This window comes from Artemia sp. Qi Xiang Cuo, chromosome 8 (assembly GCF_049724085.1).
Source record: "Artemia sp. Qi Xiang Cuo chromosome 8, ASM4972408v1, whole genome shotgun sequence".
Lineage (NCBI taxonomy): Eukaryota > Metazoa > Arthropoda > Branchiopoda > Anostraca > Artemiidae > Artemia > Artemia sp. Qi Xiang Cuo.
Window position 1 is genome coordinate 12,528,576 of NC_142801.1, and position 23,857 is coordinate 12,552,432.

General features: G+C 37.0%; 1 protein-coding gene across 1 annotated transcript in view; it reads right to left on the reverse strand.

The window, feature by feature from the left end:
• The window catches only part of LOC148949172 (uncharacterized), a 163,487-nt gene that overhangs the window by 25,374 nt on the left and 114,256 nt on the right, over positions 1-23,857 (reverse strand). Inside the window, exon 8 of the mRNA XM_089093216.1 lies at positions 29-119. Coding sequence (XP_088949342.1) covers positions 29-119 — 91 coding nt within the window. The remainder of the gene's footprint in view (positions 1-28; positions 120-23,857) is intronic.

Here is a 23,857-nt window from a genome sequence, read left to right on the forward strand (position 1 = left end):
AAAAAAAAAAAAATCAGACAACACTTACCCATAACAGGAAGGAGCATCTTGGCCGGAATGGGTATAATATCGTTTCCAGTATGTTTGTCTATGTAACCCTTTGCATGCTTACGACGAACCTAGAATGAAAAGGTTCAAAGCCACTAAGTCGGGGCAACCATACAAACAATCATATGACCATATCATGCCAATCACATTGTCATTGTGACGTCTAAAGGTCTTATTCAGCGTTTTGACACTTATGAGATAATTGTTGAAAACCGTATGCTAAGCCTTTCTTAAAAGGACGTTAAGCAGGGCACAATAGATAAGGATGATAAAAAACGATAGAGCACAGATTGTCCTGGCGACTCTCCCTTTGAGAACAGTTTACAAACGGTTTCGGCAACTATCTCATAAGTATGAAAATGTCATATAACAGGAGAAAGCCTCTTAGAACATAATTGACAATTGTTGTTCGGGAGTAAACGAGGTAATTACCATGTCTAACTCATTAACGAGTTAATTTAACTTTGGAACCGTTGAGTGAAGACAAGTTTCATTTTTTCTATGTTGGGCATGTTCAGTGCAAAAAATGCAAGGATGCACAGTCGATCAAGGGATTATCTATCTGGGTCAGGGACTTTATGAAGTATATGTTTTCACTCATCATTGCATCCTCGTTGCAACGTATCTTTCCTGTAAACTGCTTATGGCAGTCCAGTCCTGCAATTCGCAAATCTTCTAAAGATCACAATTTACTCAACGGTACACCTATTACGAAAAGTTCCTTACCCAGATATATAACCGCTTGATCGACTGTAAAAATAGAAAGTATGACATGAAGTTTATGAGTATGTGGGAAGTCATAATAGCAAGATGCCCCTATGGCAACAGCAAACAAAAGAGTTTAAAAGCTGTACTACATATTCGACTTAATACAGGCTAATGTCCCTCAAGACAAATTGATACTGCGTAATTGTAAAGGAACGTCTTTTGATACATCCGTGGATCCAGGAGTCTTAAGATTCTTGATTCCAAGAATCTTTTGATGTAAAAAAGTGTACAAAGATTATATAAGGTTACAAAAGAAGGTTGCAGAAACTTCGGCAGTTTTGCACGGATACAATATTTTCTTATTTTTACGTCTAAGATCTAAGTTGTGAAATGGTTCAACATGTTATATTATCTAGAGTTACAAATAAATGTGCTTCACGAGAAAGACATATTTTTGAATGGGATACGAACCGAATAATTTTACCAAGTGTCAAACAGCATCACCATTTAACATTTACTAAACAGTTAAAACTATCATTCAAATATCCTACATGTGGATGTATTTATCTGAAACTTCCCCTTCTTCAAATTCTGAATCCAAAAAGCTTTAGGCGGCACTGTCGAAACTCAAACAATCGCCTTCAAACTTACATAGATACTCATTTAAAAGACTTTTTCTATATGAACATAGTAAGGTCATAACCTGACCTTACTAGGTTATATTACGATATTCAGTTTCTATTATGATAGAAACTGTTCTGAACCATTCGCCCCCTCAACTTTTATGATTCAACAAGTAAATATAATGAGCAGAAAATTACTGAAAGCTCTGGTTAACGTTGAAATAACAAAATCATCAGGTCAGGAGCAAATCCAGAATTTAGTAAAGAAAATTTGCACTTTGAAGTCATCCTACTCAAGCTGCGCTCTTCAAGAAAGTTTTCATTACCCGCTCATGTTCACAGAGAAGTTATACACAGTATCTCAAAAGGGGCACGGTTAATTCTTCTGACATAAGCATGGAGCGACCTGCTAATCTTTTATCCTGTGACGGGAAAGAATCTGAAAACCTCCTGAGCAATTGCTTTAATAATTTCTTTAAATCAATACGGCATATTATAAAAGTATATTATTGAAATTATACGAACAATGTATAATTAGCTAGGCATTATACTTTCAGAAGAAAACACTACAGAGTCTGTTTTTGTGGTACCAGGTCTGGGAAAAAAATTTCTCAGACGCGTAATGCATGACTTTTTCTTTTGGTACTATAAAGACACTTAATCCGATTAGGCATGTGGGTGGAGATGGATGTCTCCTGTGCACGCTCACGGTTTGTGGCATTGCGGGCCAGTTGTATCATTTCCTTTGAATACATCATTTGTGGCATTGATCAGCTAAAGCCGTCCAGGATGGTTGTAAGTAATAGGAATTGTTCACAGCACCAACAGAAGGCAGAGCTCTTGTCTCAGGGACATGACATTTAACTTATCTCCTTTGACATTGCAAAAGCCTTTGATCACGTATGGCACGGAAGCCTTCTATGTAAATTAGAAGCAAATGGAGCTGATGGTCGCTTATTCAAGGGACTTGCTGATTTCCTTCACCAGCGATCAACAAGAGTCGTCCTTGACGGCTTTATTTCAAAAGACTGCCCGGTTTTAGCCGGAGTACCCCAAGGAAGTATTCTTGGGCCAACTCTTTTCCTGGTGTTGATAAGCAAACTAGGGGATAGCATTGAGGAAAAACCTCACCACTTTGCTGATGACACGACGACAAAGATCTCCATCACAAAAGACGAAGATCTCAGAAATCCGCATAAGGAGCTTCAGCCCGATCTAAAAATAACCGAGGTGGCTTGTCATTTTCAATGCATCAAAAACAAAATAACTCTTAATTTCAAAGGCAAGGAATGTGAAAAATCGCCTTGTTTTCCTTTTCAAGGGAGAAAGCACTAACAAGAGTTGACACACTACGCCTTCTTGGAGTTCATTTCTCGTCGGATCTCACGTGGGCTGAACACCTCAGCAGAGCGAGATCCTCCTGCTCCGGGAAACTAGGAGTCGTCCTAAGATACAAAAGCTTCCTCACTGACGAGCCCATTCCGATACTTTTTACGTCATCTATCAGACCAGTCATGGATTACGCATGTCCTCCCTTTGCAGGCTCACCAAATAGCCACATTTTTTTTTCTTCAAAGTGTCCAAAACCGAGCAGTTCGTGCAGCAATTTCTTGCAACATTGTTGCCAAATCCCTGCAGTCAATCCAGGATCGATTTGACTTGGCTTCAATATCGATGTTCTATAAGTACATGCATTACCTTCCATCTGAGGAGGTATTAAAACTCGTTCAAGATAGAATGAAGCCTTTGCGATCTATTCGCCGAAGTACAGCTCAACAGGACTACCTTGTGCAGGGTACATCCCGCAAGGAACATTTGAAGACGAATTTCACTCGACCATCCGTACAAATATGGAATTACCCCTACTAGGGTAATCCCGTAGTAGGGATAATCCCGGAAAATTCTTCCCCTAAGGCATTCAAGAGAAGGAATAATAGATACCTCAAAAGCAAATAGCGTGGGAATTACGAGGATTAGCGGCATATCATTATTTGTGACAGAGCCGTGAAGCCAATATAAAAAAAAAAAAAACAAGGAGTATTCAGGGCCGAGCCCTTAGGAAATCTTAAAAATAACAAGGACATTGAAAATGAAACCCAAATATACCTTTATATTCAGCTACTCACTTTTTGGTATAAGATGGCACCAAATTAAGAAATAATTAAAAAAACGAATGTGGGATAAAATCAGCAAAAAAAGCTGAAAACTTCTGGCACCAAACACGATAAATAAGATATAGTTTTCGCTTTGAAGATGTAGTAGTCTTTGGGGATCAAATTGTTAATGTTTAAGTTTTCGTAGACAAAAGGCGTTGTCAAATTTAGCCATTTAGTTTGGCTTATTTATTTCATGGTTCAGCGTGATAATACTGACAAAACTGTAATGCTGCCTTAATTATTTGATAGTTTTGAAACAACAAAAAGGCAAGATCTTAGAAATTCCCAGTTTTCAAGAGTGAATAGAAATAAGATTGGTCCAGGGAAAAAGACTACTTATATTAAATGTCCTTGGTACGTTGAGGAAGAAAGCTTGTGCTAAACCTGTTATTCTGTTTGATTTACTTGAAAATTTACATAGAATCTTTATTTTGGAGATGACTTAACGACCTATGTTAAACGTCCCTCATAGTGGTGACCCCAGCATAACATATTCCAAACTTCAGACTGATAGCCAATGACTGTCATGTCAATATTATTTTAAAGCCCTAAACACATCCTCATGACCAGAATAATTGTATATTATTTTATAATGGCCTGCGGTGAGTTGTTAGTAGTAGTAGTAGTAGTAGTAATTTAAAGATTTTTAATTTTTTGGTCGAGTTCTTATGTTTTCTAGGGTTGGATATCTTCAACCATTTTTCTTGGTCTAGCCTAGAATGAAGTCAGCCTGTTCTATACAACTTGGAAATAAGGTATATTCTAAAGCAATTCCCAAGACAGCTATATTATATCACTGCAAACATCGTGCATTTGACAGAATACATGTTTTCCGGGGAGGCCTGTATTTCTTGCTTCTGATGAAATTTCCAAAGCGTCGAAAACTTGAAATGAACCACACTATTTTTCAATCATATAAATGAAAAAATATTATTTTAACGAACTGTAAGTAAGGAGCGACGCGGCTCAATAGTACCCAAAACTCTAAAAAACAAAATTCTAATACCAATAAATACATCAAAAGAATAAGATTTTTATGTGGTTTCAAATATATAAGTTTCATCCAGTCTAGTCTTAGCCATCATGTAAAGATTGTTGCTAGGCTTACGCAAGTTAGGTATAAGTGTATTTCTTGTATTTAGTGTTTTATTACGTTAAGGGTATATCTTTGGTATTTAGTGCATGTTCCAATTCAAAGGTATAGTTAGGTATGTGTTGTTTTATGTACTTGTTTCTGCTTTCTTTTCTATTCAAGGTAGTTGATCACATGACCAAAAACCTGCCAGCCAATGAGAGGCTACTTTGGGGGTCATGGGACTAGAATTGTATGCTTGGGCCTTGGAAGCTAAGAAGGGGGAAAAGACAACTTGTGGACAGTTCAGCTTTGAGAACCAACAGTGACAACTGGTTAGAGGAACACCGCTGGGAGAGTTCGAGCAACCTCCATCTTTCTATAATATACGGTGCGCTGGGAGAGTTTAACAATAACCTCCATATCACTGCCGTCGGAGAGTTCCAGTAACCTCCACTAGCCAACTATAGACGGTGAGCTTGGAAAGTGTAGCAGCCACTTCCAAATCAACGGTGCCAGCCGGTGCAAGTTGACTATAGCTCGGATTCTCTACGGCTTCAAGAGGACTGTTCACAAGTGTACTCTAGTATTGTATTTTGTTTATTCGTTTATTAAAGTAGTTTTAGCAACCTCTTGAGTAGATACGAATCCTGCCTACCACGCTACCCAAGGTCTTGTCCTCGTGGAGGCTTGATCACCCCCCACTGGGGACCAATAAGACGGTATCTCTTGAGAGAGAAATACACCATACTTCACATTGGTGGCAGCTACTCACGGTGTTGTTGACTACTCTTTAGAAACTCCTTTCTAATAATTCGTTAAGCTGTCTCTATTTCCTAGCCTTAAATTTAAAACCATGCCAGCCGATTTAGGGGCCCATGTTAAAGACCTCGAAGCTAGGCTAGCAGATGCATAGACTCGTCTGACTTCACAGAGAGTTAGTTCTGATATTTACCAACCAACTCCTCCTATGCCTGTTAATTATTATATGGAATTATGTCCGCCAATTCCTAAACTTTCGAATCCAGCCGATATTCATTCATGGATTTTAACTCAAATTTAAAAGCAAATACAAAAAGAGTCAGTCCAAGGGGGACGCCTTAGTGTTGTGTCAGCCCATTTGCTATACCATGGGAGATACTCAGAGATCTATCTATAATTTTTATCCGAAAAATATAAAGAGTCTTTTAGACCTTGAAAGAACCCTTAAAATAGACTTTTGCCCAAAAAAAAGTTGAAGACAAAAATTACAAGCATTGGTCAGAGAAAAACAGAAGGAGGACGAATTAGTCTCTAAATTTTCTTCTCGAATAGCTTGTAATGCGAAGGATTATTGCAAGCCAGCCAACCAAAACGACGCCAGTAGTCGCATATCAAATATTTTTAAAGTGGCTTAAAAACTAACATCGTATGCCAAGTAATGGAACAAATATCACAAGATTGCGATAATGATGAACTACTAGAATTAGCTAGGAAATTTGAAACAATTGATTTAACATTTTGAAGTCCTAAGGAAGTTTTAACTGCAGCAGTCAGCAGTCAAAACATTAACCATGATATGTCACAAAGCCGAACTCCCTCTATGTCAAGATCAACTAGAGGTAATTATTTCAGGAACGATTTTAGTGGTAGAAATAATGCTCGCATAAAATGTTGGAATTGTAGGGGTCCACACAAACAATCTGTATGTAAGGAACCTATAATGTGTATCCGCTGTGGTGAAATAGGGCACAAATCAAAATTTTGCTTAGCCCCAGCGCCTATAAATCTACCACAAGGAAACCAAAAAACACTAAATAATTCGACTTTACCGGAGGCCGAGTCGAACCTTATGCAAAGTCCTCTAATAAATAATATTTCTTCTGTGAACCATTCTGATTCACAAATTTGTTATTTGAGTATACCAGAATCAACCAACTGTGTCTCATTTCCATTTATGTATGATGTAATATTGTGCGAATCTATTAAAATTTTATCATTTATTGACACCGGTTGTCAAAGGTCACTATTATCGGGAAATTTATTCTACAGCCTTCCGGAGCAAACACAAAAGAAAATTAAAACGTCATTTTCAGCTGTAAAATCCTTGAGTGGAAATATTTTGCCTGTTTTGGGGAAAATCAAAATTCTTGTTGCTATATCTGACGGAGTGAAACAAAGAAAAATTCATTGGGAATTTCTCGTTATTAGTGAACTTAAGTTTCCTCTAATAGTAGGCTATGATTTCTTAAATTGCTTGGAAATTTCTCTTGGTACCCGTCGAAACCAAATCAGTTTAGGCTCCAATAGTCTATATAAAGAAAATTTTAGCGCATTTTTGCCGAAAACACTGGTAACGCTTGTACAGGAAATGTATATGTAGCTAAACAGATAACCATTTCACAAAACTCTTTTAGAATAATTAAAGTGAAACCGCAATCTAGTAACCAAAGTCCTGTAGCTCATGGGGATTGTCTGATGTTCACGCCTGCACCAGAGTGGCAAATCTGTATTTCAGGGTCAATCAGTGAAGTGTCTCATTCCTCATTTCCCTTAGTATTTTTTAACCCCACGCAAGATAAAGTAACCTAATTAAGAGGTAAATTAATGGGACATTTTGAGCTTCTCCCAGACGACTTAGCCTCAAGCTCTGGGTTAATTGCAGCCTGTGCTGAAAATGAATTTTTTCAAAGCAATAAAACTCAGGTAGATTTAAAAACTGAATGGGCTAATGATGAATTTTTAAAACATATCAATACTGGAGAGTTAGCCGATAAAAATTGTGAAAAATTTAAAACTTTCATTTGTAAATTTAAAGATGTATTCGCTCGCACTGCTTATGATATTGGGGGTAATGACTTAGATGGATTTGTCGTTCCAATTGATGAAACAGTTCCAATTAAAAGCAAAAAAACTATTTCCATTACCATTTTTAATGCAGGAAGTAATAATGAAACACGTTAAGGAAATGCTTCGAGCTAAGATAATTGAAGTGGGTCGATCACCATTCAACTCACTTGTTTTTATCATTGGCAAACCTAATAAAGAGAGCAAAATCTTACCCAAACATCTTTGGAATGAGGAAAACAGTGGGTTCTTAATTGATCTTAGAGAAGTCAATAAAGGCATTGAAGATAGTCAATGGGAAATTCAAAGAATTGACGAAGTTATAACTAATATGTCAGGAAAAAAACAATTTTCCACATTAAACATCAAACACTCTTTTTATGCGTGAAATTTATCTGAAGAAAGTCGCCAATTATTTTCTTTCAATGTTAAAGGTATGTCATACCGATTTTTAAAAGCACCAATGGGAGCTAAAAGCAGTCCTAGACAATTTTTAGAATTTTTGGGAATAATTTTTCGGGATGTCCCTAGTAAAACAAATGACGAAATAAATTTCTCTGATTTTCTGAGTTGGTACGTAGATGACCTAACAATACATACGCAAAGCGAACAATTTGAAGATCATTTGAGACATTGAAAAATTGTTTTTGAAAGGATACGTGAATTCAACCTTAAACTCAATTTATCAAAATGCTGTTTTTTTGCAAATTCAGTCAATCTTTTAGGATTCAAAGTCTCACCCGAAGGGATCTCTCCCCAGGACTCAAAGGTTAAAGCAATTACGGCGATGACACCGCCTAAGGACGTTTCTGACGTTCGTAGTGTCCTAGGCATGACTTCATTTCTACGAAGTTTTTACCTTAACTATACAGAAATTTCATATCCTTTGGTTCGCCTAACTCGCAAAAATGTCCCATTTGTTTTTGGACCCAACGAAATGGAGGCTTTTGAAAAACTAAAATCCAAACTTACTAATCAAAACACAATTCTACTCCGTTTTTCCATCGAAATCAGAGGATTTTCATTTGTTCACAGATGCTAGCATGAAAGCAATTAGCGCTCTACTTTGTGTAAAATGCAAAACCACAGATCGCTTTCAAATAGTTGCAAGCTATTCTAAAATTCACAGCGGACCCGCGTCTAGATATGACAATCATAATAGAGAATTATTCGCACTTTACTCCGGGATTGAACATGTTAAAAAAACCTTTCTATGGTCCGCTCAAACACATTGCTATACAAATTGCAGGGCCCTATCTTATTTAAAGAGAGCTAAAGACGTAAATAGGAAGCTATACCGTATTGCTGTTTTAATAGACAGTGAGCAATTTACCTTTCATCACATTCCTGGAGTTAAAAATCAAAGCAACTATTAGAGCCGCCCTACTTCTTAATTTGTTGAAAAATACAGAAGTTCATCTTGATGAGTTGGAACAGGAATTTGAGTGCCTTCAAGGTCAATATGTTGATTTTATTGGACTAGGAGAAAAGGAACTCAGACAGGCTCAAAAGCGCGATAAAGAAATAAAAGCAGCATACAAATTTTTGGAAACTGTACCCGGACAACGATTTGATTTTCGGGAAATGGAGTCTCAGGACTCGGACCCAAATTCTGTAATTTGTAATAGTCGGTCAAACGTAAGGGGTAGGCCTATCGTGCCTATTGGTCACGAGAAAGTCATGACAAGGGGTCATGTAATCCAGAGGGAAGCCATTGGGGCCCCTCTAAGGGATGCAAAAAAGGATTGCATCCATAGGGATGCAGAAAAGGGTGTCATTCCGGCGCGCAAAGGTGGCACAAGCTTGTGCTCACAGGGAAATCATGATCATGAATCTGGTATAGAGTCTCACAGGCTAAAAATTGAGGCAAATGAAGCAAACATATTACCAAAGTGGCTTCTAAAATATGAACTGGTAATTCATAATGGGATAGTTTATGCAGTCGATAGTACTGGAGATAAAAGACGTGTAAATAAATATAAAATTTTGGTACCAAAAGAACTTATCTCCACAACCATTGCCTTAATGCATAACAAATTATTGTTAGGTGCCCATCAAGGATATATAAAAACGCTAGAACGAGTACGCGAATTTGCCGTTTTTGAAAACTTGCCGGTACTCGTACAAAATTATGTCAAAAATTGTGATTCATGTCTCCGTCGAAATATAACGGGTCCTATGCTGAACCCAAGTTTGGCTGAAAATATTCCTCCGTCGCACTTATTTCATGCATTTTCTATAGATAGTGCAGGGCCTATGCCATATGAATGTGCAAATGGAGATTTGCATGTCCTAATAGCCGTAGAGCATTTTAGCAAATATGTAATAGTAGTACCCGTCCCAAACATTAATGCTCAAACAATTCGTAACTTCATTGTAAAGGAGATAATTTCAAAATATGGAATCCCTGATACCATACACTACACTAGCAGTAGACTTTAAAAATAGTGGTCTTTTAGAATTATATAAAAACACTGAATGCAGTATCATGAGTGACACTATATCAATGATAGTTTCGTGTTCGTTAGATTTAATTAAAAGATCAGGACGCTTTCAACTTTTTGAAGTTTTAAGCATTCCCTATCCCACCAATGACACAAATTTATTTCATTCCCTAATAACAACTTCCCCATACTTTGGAATAGATCAAGAAGAAAAAATGTATTTTTTTGCAAAATGAAAACTTCATCAAATCTTGTAAGTTTAATGCAAAAAGGGTAATTTGCAAAGACAGAATAGTTATACGTGACAGCACGCTTCTTGACTGTTCCTTCGGCTGCTTCACAAACAACCAAGAAATCATTAAAAATGAATACGATATTAATATACGAAAAGTTCATAATCCTCTTATAACTCCTGTTGGAAAAACTCACTTCTTAATTGTTACACCAATTTCAACCAAATTAAAGATTCTTGTCATATGCAAAGGATTAAGTGAGCAACAACGATTAGAAATTGTAGGATCCGTCCTTGTTCAACTAAAAGACGAATGCTCCCTTGCCCATGAAAAATTCTCCGTTCCAGAATTGTATGAAGGCAAAACAGAGGTCAACTTGACTAAATTTGCTCATAATAAAATTCTTTTCAATGATACAAAACTTAATTTTTATTTCGAATCATTAAACTTAAAAAAAATTAATACCTTTCACGAGAGAGAGATGTATTCTGAAAAAGGCGAAGATAGCTTAAAATCTATTTTAAGCAAAACAAAATTAAACAGGAAAATTGAATGAGCACAGTCCATGAGTATTGGGATCATGACTGGCGGCACGTTAATTTTTCTAATCCTTATCGGAATTTCCACGGTGATTCTCCTCAAATTAAGGAAATTATGGATTGATTATAGAGAAATGAAAAAAAGTGGTTTTAGAATAGTCGAACAAGGGGACAATGAATAATAACAAATGTGAGTAGTGAAGGAATAAAAATTAATTTAAAATGTTTGAAAAAAAAAGTAATAAAAATGTATTTTTTTCAATAAAAGAGAGGGGGAGAAATGTAAAGATTGTTGCTAGGCTTACGCAAGTTAAGATATAAGTGTATTTCTTGTATTTAGTGTTTTATTACGTTAAGGGTATATTTTTGGTATTTAGTGCATGTTCCAATTCAAAGGTATAGTTGGGTATGTGTTGTTTAATGTACTTGTTTCTGCTTTCTTTTCTATTCAAGGTAGTTGATCACATGACCAAAAACCTGCCAGCCAATGAGAGGCTACTTTGGGGGTCATGGAACCAGAACTGTATGCTTGGGCCTGGGAAGCTAAGATGGGGGAAAAGACAACTTGTGGACAGTTCAGCTTTGAGAACCAACAGTGACAACTGGTTAGAGGAACACCGCTGGGAGAGTTCGAGCAGCCTCCATCTTTCTATAATATACGGTGCGCTGGGAGAGTTTAACAATAACCTCCACATCAACTGCCGTCGGAGAGTTCCAGTAACCTCCACTAGCCAACTATAGACGGCGAGCTTGGAAAGTGTAGCAGCCACTTCCAAATCAACGGTGCCAGCCGGTGCAAGTTGACTATAGCTCGAATTCTCTACGGCTTCAAGAGGACTGTTCACAAGTGTACTATAGTATTGTATTTTGTTTATTCGTTTATTAAAGTAGTTTTAGCAACCTCTTGAGTAGATACGAATCCTGCCTACCACGCTACCCAAGGTCTTGTCCTCGTGGAGGCTTGATCACCCCCCACTGGGGACCAATAAGACGGTATCTCTTTAGAGAAATACACCATACTTCACAATCACGTGGGAGGATCTTTACTTGGAGGAAGTTTTCATGGGGGAAGGGACATTGCTATGAAGGGGGCGCCGGATTTCCCAGTATTATTCAAAAAAAAGATCAGAAAAAACAATTTTTTCAACTGAAAGTAAGGAGCAACATCAAAATTTAAAACGAACAGAAATTATTACGTATATGATTGGGTTCGCCCCCTAGTCATTACCTCGCACTTTACACTAATTTTTTTTTTACTTTAATCAGAGCTATTTATTCTAATTAACGGCCTTTGTGATTAAGGGGTCATTCTTAAAGAACTGGAATAAAACTTGAACTTTGGCGTAAAGAGCGAGGCATTGACTAGGGGGCGAACCCCCTAATATACGTAAGAAAAACATTCGAATATAGAAGTTCGTTACGTAAGTTAGTTCGTAAGTTACGTCAGAACAATATTTCGAGAAAGCCATTTAGCCAAAAAAAGTAAAATTAATATGCAAATTTCGTTTTAATTATTTATGTACGGTGAGTCAAAATCAAAGCTGCATTAATTCAAAAACGTTCAGAAATTAAATATAAAAAAAACATGTTTTTTTAACTGAAAGCAAGGAGCGACATAAAAACTTAAAACGAACAGAAATGATTCCGTATATGAAAGAGGCTGTACGCTCCTCAACACCTCGCTCTTTACTTTATGGTTTGATTCTATCTCACAACTTTATTCTTTAAAATAATAAAAAACTTTAGTGTAAAGAGCGAGGTTTCGCTTTTTACGCTAAACATGGGTTTCGACCTGAGAGATCTCGCACTGATTTCATATTTAGTTTAAAGGTATTCACAGAAAAAGCTAACGAATGCCAGAGTGAGATTATTATTGCTTTCATAGACTTTTCGAAAGCATTTGGCTTGGTCCTCAGATACTGAAAATGGAGAGTAACTACGTTATTATGGATTCCCTTACAAAATTTTTTGTGTAAATCTCAGGCTATACGAGGATCAGTTATGTGTTCCATGGAGTGATGATAAGGACCTTATCGAATGGTTCAGTGTGAAGCCTGGTGTCTGCCAAGGAAGTATTCTCTCCCCAGTGTTGTTTGCTATTCTCATCGACTACGTACTTCGAAAATCTAATTTCAGAGGTGGAATTCAGCTCAACCTAAACCGCACATTCTGTGACGGCGATTTTGCTGATGATATAACCCTCCTATCTCATTTAAGAGAGAAGCTACAGAATAATATAGCTGTACTCTCCAGTATGGCCGGGCGAGCTGGTCTGTCAATCAGTAAACGGAAAACAAAAGTCATGCGAAACAGCGTCAATACCCTACCAGCCCCACCGCTTAAAATCGAATCTGATGTACCAGAGGAGGTTGAAGAGTTCAAGTACCATGGTAGTGTCAGTAGTAAGCGCCCAATTCGTTGAAAATATACATTCAAATATAAACCTGAGGCATAGATATGTGTGTATATTTTAAACGAATTGGGGTTACCAGGGTCATTTGCCTATTACAATGAACTCTACATGGGTTGGTAGACATGTTTTCTATTATGACACCCATTTTTGGAGGACAGCCAGAGAGTGAGAGAAACGGTCACACTAACTACTTGATTAGTAGTTGGATTCGGATATAAGGATTAATTTTCATTGTATTTCATATTAGTAAGAGACTTGAATTCAGAGAGAATATTTTATTTGAGAGGATATTAGTGGAGAAAAAATGAGTGGTGCATTTACACTTTTGGAGATTAATGATGGAACCGACAGCAGCAGCAGCAGCGATATACGAGTACCTAATGTGGCTGTGGAAATAACCGCTGGCTGTAGACTATGTCTTAAATGGGACATTATGTATGCAAGATATGTGATATCATTAAGCAAGTTTAAGCAGGAGGAGCAGCTAGGTTTTGCGGGAAAAGTGAATATTCTCCATATAAATAAACTTCGGTCAGCTTTAGATGTCCTATCGAAATATATTGATGAGAACAAAATGCATCAGTGAATATTATTATTGTAATTATGTTCAATAAAATTGTTTCTAAATCAATAGTATTTTTTTTCTTTCTATAGTAGACAAGCGTATATTTTCTAGAGTAGAAAGAATAAATTCTGATTAGTCTGAAGTTGGTTTTGAGAGAGTTAGGACTCTTAAAATGGATAGATTCGAGAAAGATCGAATCATGAAGACTCTAGTTCATATGGACAAACGTTTGATTCTAGATGATGATTTTATAGAGTTGTCTATTCAAAGGAAGATATTTTCTCGAGGAATGCTTGTCGATATAATGAAAACTGATTATCCATCATTAGACTATTGTATGAAGCTTCTACATCGTGGTCCAAATGCATTTACACAATTTATTGATATATTGATCACGACACGACAAAATGATATTGTGGATATGCTTTTAAACATTAGTTTAGAAATTTAGGACTTTTTTTCATAGAAAAGATGGTGCTAAAGGATGATTTACTCCTCTCTCTCTCTCTCAGACAATTTTTTTTTTGTTGCTAGCTCAGTTTCATTGTGGCAGTGAGAGCGTCAGCACATGACAAAATGTTTCATACATGTCCGTTATGTATGTATACACAGGGCATTTGGTCATCATGTGAGAATTTCACAATGATTGAGGAGTATGATGAAAAGTGTGGATTATGCAATCCGAGTAAATTGCACAGAGGATATGTTATACAAATTCAATGTTGCAATTCCTGTCTTGACGAGGTGTTTGACTCACATCCTAGATGCCACCTATGCTACAATTGTCATTATTATAAATGCAAGCAGTGTGAGAGTACATATCCCCGTATGATTGGAAAGAATCCTAACCGCGATTTTGGTTTATTGCTGCAAGATTGGTATATTCGTGGTTTTAGATTTTTCTGGGAGGAGGAACCAGGTCATCGATTCGACTGCTGGAACAACAAATGAACATAGTTTCTATATCACTATTGTGAAGAAAGTGAGTCTTATGATTATAAGCCCACTGATTTTTATTTGGCTTTGAAAGAATGTGATTCGCCACTTGAGGACACTGTTTGTGAAATTGCTTCAAATAGGCAAATTGAAACATGTGAATTCTATAGAATGAATGATATAGTATCATTGACTATACAAAGAGATATGACAAGAGTGAAGTCACACTCTACTGTAGAAAATGTGACCCTGACATTGCACTACATCAGGATCAGTACACTGTGAATTCAGATAATCTACCTGCACTAGTTGTTGTCGACAAATACCTAGTAGTTGACGAAATCTAAAGAGTAGAAAAGTCGTTTTTATCATGTATATAATTTTTTTTTTATTAATAAAAAATTTAACATAAATCGTTATTACATTTTATTATTATGGCCCTAAAATAAATATTAAATACACATTTAAGTATATTATACACTATAAAGTCGTTCAATTGAGATAAGTCAACGTAGATGTCGAGAAACTTCTTGTAGGTGTAGCCACGACATCTGAACATGAAAAAGAGTAGTGCATGAAAGCCACATGTCTTAGTCGCTAAATCCTGTACTCTTCGTAGATTTTGAATAATGGTTTTCCCACTGCTTTCAATAAAGTTGCTGATGTATGGAGCGTAGAATTTATACGATAGGCCAAGAGGATCAAAAAATTCAATATTATTCCCTGTTTGAAAGATGCTTAGCCACTAACCTGTCGTCAAAGTCGATGGACGGCTATTAACAAGGATTAGGGTCTTGTTAACACTTTGAATTTTTTCAATGAAGTCAGAGGGTCTGCACTAGGACTTGTATTGGAACATGTATGGATCCATACTAAATACATTGATTATTTGGTTTGTGTTCATGGTGCTAGGTCTATTAGAACACTGGCGTCGGGTGTGATTTCCCAATAGGTTTCAAATTGACTCAGTGATATTAGTGTGATACTCTCAGTCAGAGCATTGGCAAATGTACACTCTAAACGTACATTCCCTGTTCGTACTATGCTCATATAGTGTGTGCCAGACAAATACAAAACAATAACCCCATGATTTTTAGAAAACATTGATTCGGTTATTCCATTCTCAAATAGTTGAGAGTCCTGATCTAGGGATTGCATGGTCAACTCGTACAGAGTTCTATATGATTTTTTTTCAAACGATAGAGAGTACAGTGGAATACCATTCACTTTGCACACGAGGCTAGATAGACCTAAAAAATTAAAATCGTGGGGGGATTCAGTCCAGGATCCTACGGTACTGCCACTCTTCACAAAGGCCAAAGCCAATTTTGATGGGAATTCCCCATCGATACATGATGAATCGCTATAGCTTCGAAAGCCGGCGGCGATGTGAAGTTGATTGGTGATCGTATGGGGGACAAAGAGTTTAATATTTTTACCATTGTCTATTAGCTTTTCAACGTACAGTGCTACATAACTAAGTAACTGTTGAGTTTAGACATACAGACTTTTCAATGCTAGGTTAACAGGTGCTTCAGGTGCAACAGGAAGGAAGTGTTTCCATATAAAATTCGATGGTTCCATCTGTAACTTATAATACTATTGACATTGGGGGGTCGCAATAATGATACATAAAATATCTTAGTATTAAATTTTCAAACCCGATGATACTCCTGGGTCACTACTGTAGTCAACTCACCGTCAGTATCAACACCTGTTCGATATTCATAGCCCAGCGATTGTCCTCTCATCTCCTTGTATGCCTTTGGTGTCATCATCATAAATTGTATGTAGCTTGCATAGTTGGATAAATTATTGCTAGTGCTCACCAATGTTCAATTATTAAATACATTAATTTGTTTGAATAGGTTGTGTAGAATACAGTTTTCATAGGAGAGACCATCGCAGGCATTTGGAGTTGTATTCTCTGTCTTTTTCTTCACCACAACATTTAAATCAATAAATGTTGATGACAATTCAATGAAATAGTATTTATTGGAAAATATTTGAAAGTGTATATTTTCCGAGAGGGGTTGGAGAGGGTGAAATTGTTCATAGTAGCCATACTTGACACTGACATCAACATTTTCAGCATTGAATAGATTCAATGAGGAAGTGATTGATGGATATGACTCCTTGTGGGGGAGATAAGCCATCTTAAGAAAAGAACTCCTTCTTTGATCTAACAATCTTTTTCTTCTTCTTCTTCTGCATTTGCCTAGTGGCCTTCGTTGTTTTATTCCTCAACGTCCTTGTTGATGTCATTTGCTTCCTGACTGGGTGGAGACTGATGAGTGAATGACGCGAACGCATCCTTTTCAATCCCTCCCCATTTTGTCGAGATTTTAATTGTTCACCAACGGCTCTTGCTGAAGATCTAATAGTTTCCTTAACACTCTCCTTGAAATTTTTGCCCGACCCCCAGTCCTGGAGCGTAGAGACCGAAAAATTTTACGCAGGAGGTACTAGATATTATTTGGCGAGGGGTAGTAAAGAACGAAATAGCCTAGCAAACCAGCTACCGAGACCATAGCCAGACATTGTAGTACGCCCCTTGTAGTAGTCCAATCCATTGCCTATTTGACGTGGACTCAAAGCACCAACATAACAGTCAATATCGGGACAGACAAATGGAGTTGTTCTATTGTTCATTGCTTAGGTTATTGTACCGTCGTTGTCGTTGACAAAGGGTCGAAAATGAGCTGTAATAACTGCTAAGCCGTTTGAAATTTCTATTTGATCACCTAATTAAGTTCTTAGTGGTAAATTACAGAGTTCCAGATAGGATGTGTTTACATGAATATATTGAAAATGCTTTATATTATAGTGGTGAATATGATCTTGATTGGTTTTTTGGTCAAGACCTCATAGGAGGGGGATATTTGAATTACAAACACGAGATGGTTCAAAAAATGAGTAGTATAAAAATATGCAATTGTCAAAGGAGAAGCTGGGTGAATAGTATGCATAGATAACATGGTCAATACCACTGAAATTTTCTGTCTTAATAATACGTTTTTTAAAACCAAGAACCTCACGTAAATTCTCATTGAGGAACATTCTTTCATTCTCATATGGATTGGTAATATAAATTCTCCTTTGTTCCGTCGAGTAATTGAAAGTGAAACCACCTTTTTTTCGACTTGCAATTTTTTTGTTGATAACTCGAAACAGTTCATGCATGTTATTGTATTCCCTGTAGGGAATGTTAGCAATAGGGTACTGATTAGAGTCAAAAGTTGCCATTGCACCTTCTTCGCCGAACTCAAACGGTCGTATTTTCATTTCATATTTACGGTCCTTTCTTAGAATGTCATAGTTATTTTTTTGAATGCAATTGGTAAGAGCCCCTTCATACACGTCGTCAAAGTTGATGGTATGGGAGATTTTTGTCAAGATATCATGATTTGTATTCAGTTCGGTGCAGATAGGATTAGCCACGTTGGAAATGAATGCTAGATAGAAATTATGGGGCAGTGTCAATATCTTCAACACCAATCCAAGAATCAAAATCAGAGTTGTATCCTAGCCAGCGAACAAGTAACTGTTTCCTACCCCCGCGAGTACGTGTCTTTAATATCTTTTCAATTTGATAGATTTCACTGGCATTTTTAACTTTTTGTAATTCATAGTCATAAAAGCCGCAGAGAATCTCCTCATCTTTGTTGTCACGCAAACGATAAGTTATGGGTTTAGTGTCTAGGATTTTTGCCACCTTAAAAAGTTCGGTGGACCATAAGTAAGTCCCCTTTTCAAAAACATTAGTTGTTCTATTACTTCGACCCCTATCACCAACATTGAATTTATTCTTTTTCATCTTCTTGACAACCGACGATTCATTGGAATATTGTTTAGAAAAGGTGCCTATTGTATCATGATCCGAATGATGAGCTAGCATTGGCTTAGAGTTGGACAATCATCGATGAGCCCGCTGATTATAAATGCACATTATTTTATCTATATCTCGAATAAAAGGAGATGTATTTTTCAATGTAAAAGATATTTAAATTAAAATTCAAATAATTCTTATAAATATTTCGGATCATGCGGACTGTATATTACTGTGACTATGATAGAGCAGTGTACTATATTTTTCTAGTACTTTTGCACCATGAGGATTAACAAAATCACAACCGCGATCCGTTTGAATTTTGTTATATGTATCCTGTTGGAGAATACTTTCAATGGCCTGAGCAACTTCAACACCTCTCTTTGATCACAATGGAATTGCATTTGCATAACGACTATAAACACTGATTGCAAGTAGAATGTACTTGTACTGTGTATTGTGATGTCTTTGAAGGTCATCTAGAGTCAGGAGATCTGCTTTCATTATATACAATGGGTAAAAGGATTTAGTTTTTCGATTTTGATTGGCACGAAGTCTATGATTTCAATGCAGAGTGTAACTTGATTCATTTTGTAGATAGTCTTGTACATTTTTAGTTCGAACACCAGTGACTTTGGAAAGTGTTGTGGGGGTACTTAAACTCTACGCCTCACCAATATTTTCATAAACACCTTTCAGAACTTCAACCTTTTTGAACGTAAACACGTTGTGTAACGTCCGCTACCCTTCTGTATACTGGCCGGTGATGGTGGTGATGATGTTGACTTGATACGTCTTCGCTTTTGTCTAGCTATCAGCGGTGTGCTAGTATTTTCCAAAATTGATTTAAAATCTTCTTCTTCAAGTTTATATTTTAATGGTCTTCATGTTGTTGTTGTTGACGACGATGATGCATGTTCATTTAATTTTTTTAGAATTTGTCTATTGCCAATAAGACTGTTGGGGAAGTTTAGTGTATTTAGAAAGTTGTATAGAAGAGTGTCAAATGATAATAGTCCTTTACGATTTGTAACCATATCATAGATTAAATCAAGTAGATTATAACTCTTGCCCTGAATTATAATCCCTGTTCCATTGCTCTCAACTTGAATGTGATCACGTTCCAAGAGATAGGCTAGGAGTCGTGTTATTTTTTCGAGATATTTGGTGGGCCTTATATTTACAAATTTAAATAAAAACGAATCCAAATACTCCATCTTCAATTTTGTTCCACCAGCAGAATCCTGAGGAGATGATTCCTTCTTGGGATCAGCAGCAGCAGCAGTGGGGTTCGAGCGATAGGACTTGTGTTTGTCCACTCGACGAAGTGCATCTTGAAGTAAAAGCAGTTTTTTATCATCCTCAATATTTTCATTGTCAAGGACTTTACTCATATTGTTCTCAAAGTGTTCGACGGGTGAGAGAGCGAGTTCTATTGGAGTCAATTTATAGGGTTTTGCCATTCTCTCTCTTTTAGAGAAAACAGTTTACAAGTCCTGCAATTATTGGCAGTAAAAGTGTGAAAAAGCTACCGCCCGCCTGAAGAAGTCGTTTCCTTTTGAAATTCTTTCCTTTCTTTTTAGATGCCCCTGTACGTACAATGGAACGATGTTGCTTTGCCTGTTGCTTAACTACTTCTGGCACTTGAACATTACCCTCGATCAAATTTAAACAAAGTTCGGATATTAGATTAATGAAATCATTGTCAATAACAGTTTTGAGTATTGCTTTCCTGAGCGGAGGTTTTGAAGTGCTTAGAACTGAAAACAAATGTCTATTTTCATGTAGTTTCTTCAGTGTCATGATAGTAACTAATAGGTCTTTTTAGTGTTCACGGGGAGATATACTGTAATTTCATTGTCAAAAATATCTGTGACTACACGCAGATCCTCGGGTGTATTTTGATTAAGATCCAATAGGATGTAGCCGTATGGTTTATTAGTTGCCTGATTGTATGCTGAGAGCAGAAATTTGGGGGCTCCCAGATAGATTTGTTTATTGAGAGTTATTCCCGAGCGAGAATCACGAACAACTCTCTAGATGATATAGTAGGTACAGTTCAATGCAAGAGTTCGCATACATTTGCTCTGATGAAAGAGATTGTTTAGAACCAAAGTAACGGAAATCTGTTCGTGATGAGAGCGAACAGTGAACAGTTGTAGCATTTCCTGGGACCATTTTTCAATAGATTCAGCCAGATCGTCAATGATCAACCAGGAGTTTTGTTCAATAATGCTGAAAACATCAAGTCCCTGTATGAATTGTATCTGCACCAACCCCCGGGTGGTGGCAATCGCTTTTATTTCATCATATGACTCCTGCCAAATACTATAGCAATAGTAGATTTTTCTCGGCCTTTCCACAAACATTTTATCGCAGTTTTGAATTATTTTAGTTAATAGTGTTGTTTTTCACGAAATTGACGGTCCACACAAACACGATCTGAATTGTGTTTTAAATTGATACATGGTCCCTTCAACAGTTCACCTGGACAACTAACTGTAGACTATGGCTGTCTAATGACTAAATAATTTCCCTATTACTACTACTCCGCTCAAGAATAATAATAATAATAATAACGAGAATAATAAGAATAAAGAATAATATTTTCTTTTATTATATACATAAAAAAGGTGACAATACTTTAAATAAAAATATAATACATTTAAAAAGGAACATAAAACATGAATAAAAAAAAAATACACTTTTTTTTAATTTATTTAAATAAAAAAATACAACATTTAAATAACAAATAGAAAAAAAAAAAAACCCCCACTTAAAAAAATACACTTTTTTTTTTCTGTTTATTTATTTATAAAAAAATAAAAAATTTATTGGAGTAAGGCGCACTTGAAATATAATAAACTTTTACTTACAGCATTTTAAATTTTGGGGTCCCCCTTCCCCCGGGGGGCGGCCGCGGCGGCGGCCGGGCCGGGAAGTGCCGGCCGCGGGGAGCCCGCTGCGGTGGGCCCGGGCCGGGGATGGCATTAAATAGTGGAAATTAATCTGCCTTGCAAACACACACACACACTCACACACATTGAAAATTGATTGTGATAGAGAAAAAAAGAATTAAAAAAAAAACCCAATTACCCAAAAAAACCTACCACCCAATTTATACTTTTTTTTTTAGTGTATTTAAGTTAATTTTTTTTTAAAGAGTTTTTTTCTTTTCAATGTAAATTCAAAAAGGGCGTAAAGTAAAAAAATAAACGGTTGCAGAAAATTAAAACCAAACACAAGTAAAAATACTTTTTACGATATGGCAGACATGGCGTTTTTCTCAACTCTAACTGTGTAGTTTTTAAATTGTAAAGAGCGAATCGCCATGACTTTCGCCCTTGGCACTAAACTACGTTCCACACAGTTTCTATACAAACTCATGTCGAAATTATTTTTTAAAAAGTGTGTAGGTACCCCCTTGCAAACTTGTTTGATATCCTTGCTTTGCGTTTCTACACAGTACACCTTCGGACCAGGAAAAACACCACTGTATATAAGATCACTACCCGTTTCAGATTTTAGCATTAACAATTGATTTGGGGCTTGGCGTTTCATTAGCTCTGGGTAGAGGGATTCATCCCAGTTAGTGTAGTCCATTCGTGAGCTAAGATACTCGCAATTTTCCAAATCATTCAAAAGATTTTCAGTTTTGACTTTTAACAGGAGTGAATCAGTGTCCCCGTAGTACACTTGAACTTGTCCCTCAATCGGCCACTGTACCTTGCATATATTATAATAAAATGACAACATGAGTTTCTTGGATTTTTCAGTTATTGCACTTCCGCCTGCATTATTTTTATTTAATACAATGTTTCTTTTCTTGCGATGTAGGAGAACCATATTGGAGTCTATGATTGTGAACGATGTGAAGTTTGGATCCGCAATGATTCGAGCACAATCTTTGGGGTTGGTTATAATGTCGCATCGACTTCTGTGTCGTACGTTCTCGCACATTTTACTGAAACCTGTGTTCAAAATGAGTTTATATACTTCTTTTTCAAGCTTCGTTTTCGCTTGTGAACGCTTACTGACAAAGCGGTCAATAAACGTTTTCATGACAGGTTTTTGATCAAATTGGAGGGCTCTATGAATATTTGTGACCTTGAAACCATTGGACACCATCCATTTCAATAGCACGTGATGAACAACGATATTCTGTTTCGGGTTGAGATCGGCAATTAGTTTTTGCTTTGAAGGCACCCAGTCCATACTCCCATCCTCGACTAAAAATATATTGTAGGGACTCAGAGAGTCCCTACCCACCAGTCTATTTATTCACGGAATAGCAAAGTCTTCTACCGAGTCATGGATTTCCATTGGTATTTCCCCGTCAATTTAAAAAAACCATCCCTGTGCCCCATTCTCCTCAACACGGGCAATTTCGGGGAAATTCGAAGCACAGGGATTGTCAAGCCATTTATAATTGCCAAACGGCAAACAGTAGTGAGACATTGCCGATGGGTAAAGAGAATTCATATCCAAAAAAACTGCGTCCGACTTTTCGTCGGTGTGCTGTCCACTCGGATCAGTTATTAAGATGTGATCCCCTTGGAAAACCTACGCACCCCTCGTTGTTATCTCTTCAAAAAGATGCTGGAAGACCACTGTTATAAGACTTATTTATTATTTGCGGATTTTAATTATAAAGTCCAAAAACAAAAGGCGAGTGAAAAAATTAAAAAACTAAATCCAACCCAAATTCACTATAGATTTTATCCGTATTTTTACACACAATATCCAGAAGATTGAGTACGTCACTGGCCAAGTAAAGTTTACAATAATCCCACCTATTTTTACACTCGCACTTTGCCCAACCCCTCTTATCAAATTCGCAGGCGCTAGTGGTGCACTCACTCTCAGTAAGAGAATTGTGAACAGCTTCAATGGGCGGTAATGACACCTCATCTGCCTCAAGCCAGAGTTTTAATAATCATATGGATATATACCCTTACAAGTTAATTAATCATACATTTCATAACCGGGGACGCGCTGTTTGAAGAGGGGGAAGCTATCAAAATTGTCACTTTTCTGCACCTGAATCAATTGACTTAAAGATTTGGGGAAGAAGCTGAAAGAGTCTAAATAACGGATTTTATTCAGGCACGTGTTACCCCTGTCAACTGTTTTCCACATGAATTCTAGGAGCAGTAGCTTCTCCAATGATTTGGGTATGATATTATATGAAAAAGAAGCATATATCCATGCGTCATCAACAACTCCCCCCCTTGGCAATATGGGCCAATACTGGAAGAATGAATTTTCATTCGGAATTGGACTTGTGTATAAAACATGTACGAAGTATTGCTGTCTATCGTTGAAGTTGCATGACTGGTGTGCTCCCCCTCTAAAGTTACTCCCCCCCGATGTAATTTCCTGCCACACATGATCATGGTCAATCACCGTCTTCCACCGTCCCGGCCCCACACACTCATCAAAGTTCCCCTTGCAAACCCCAAACA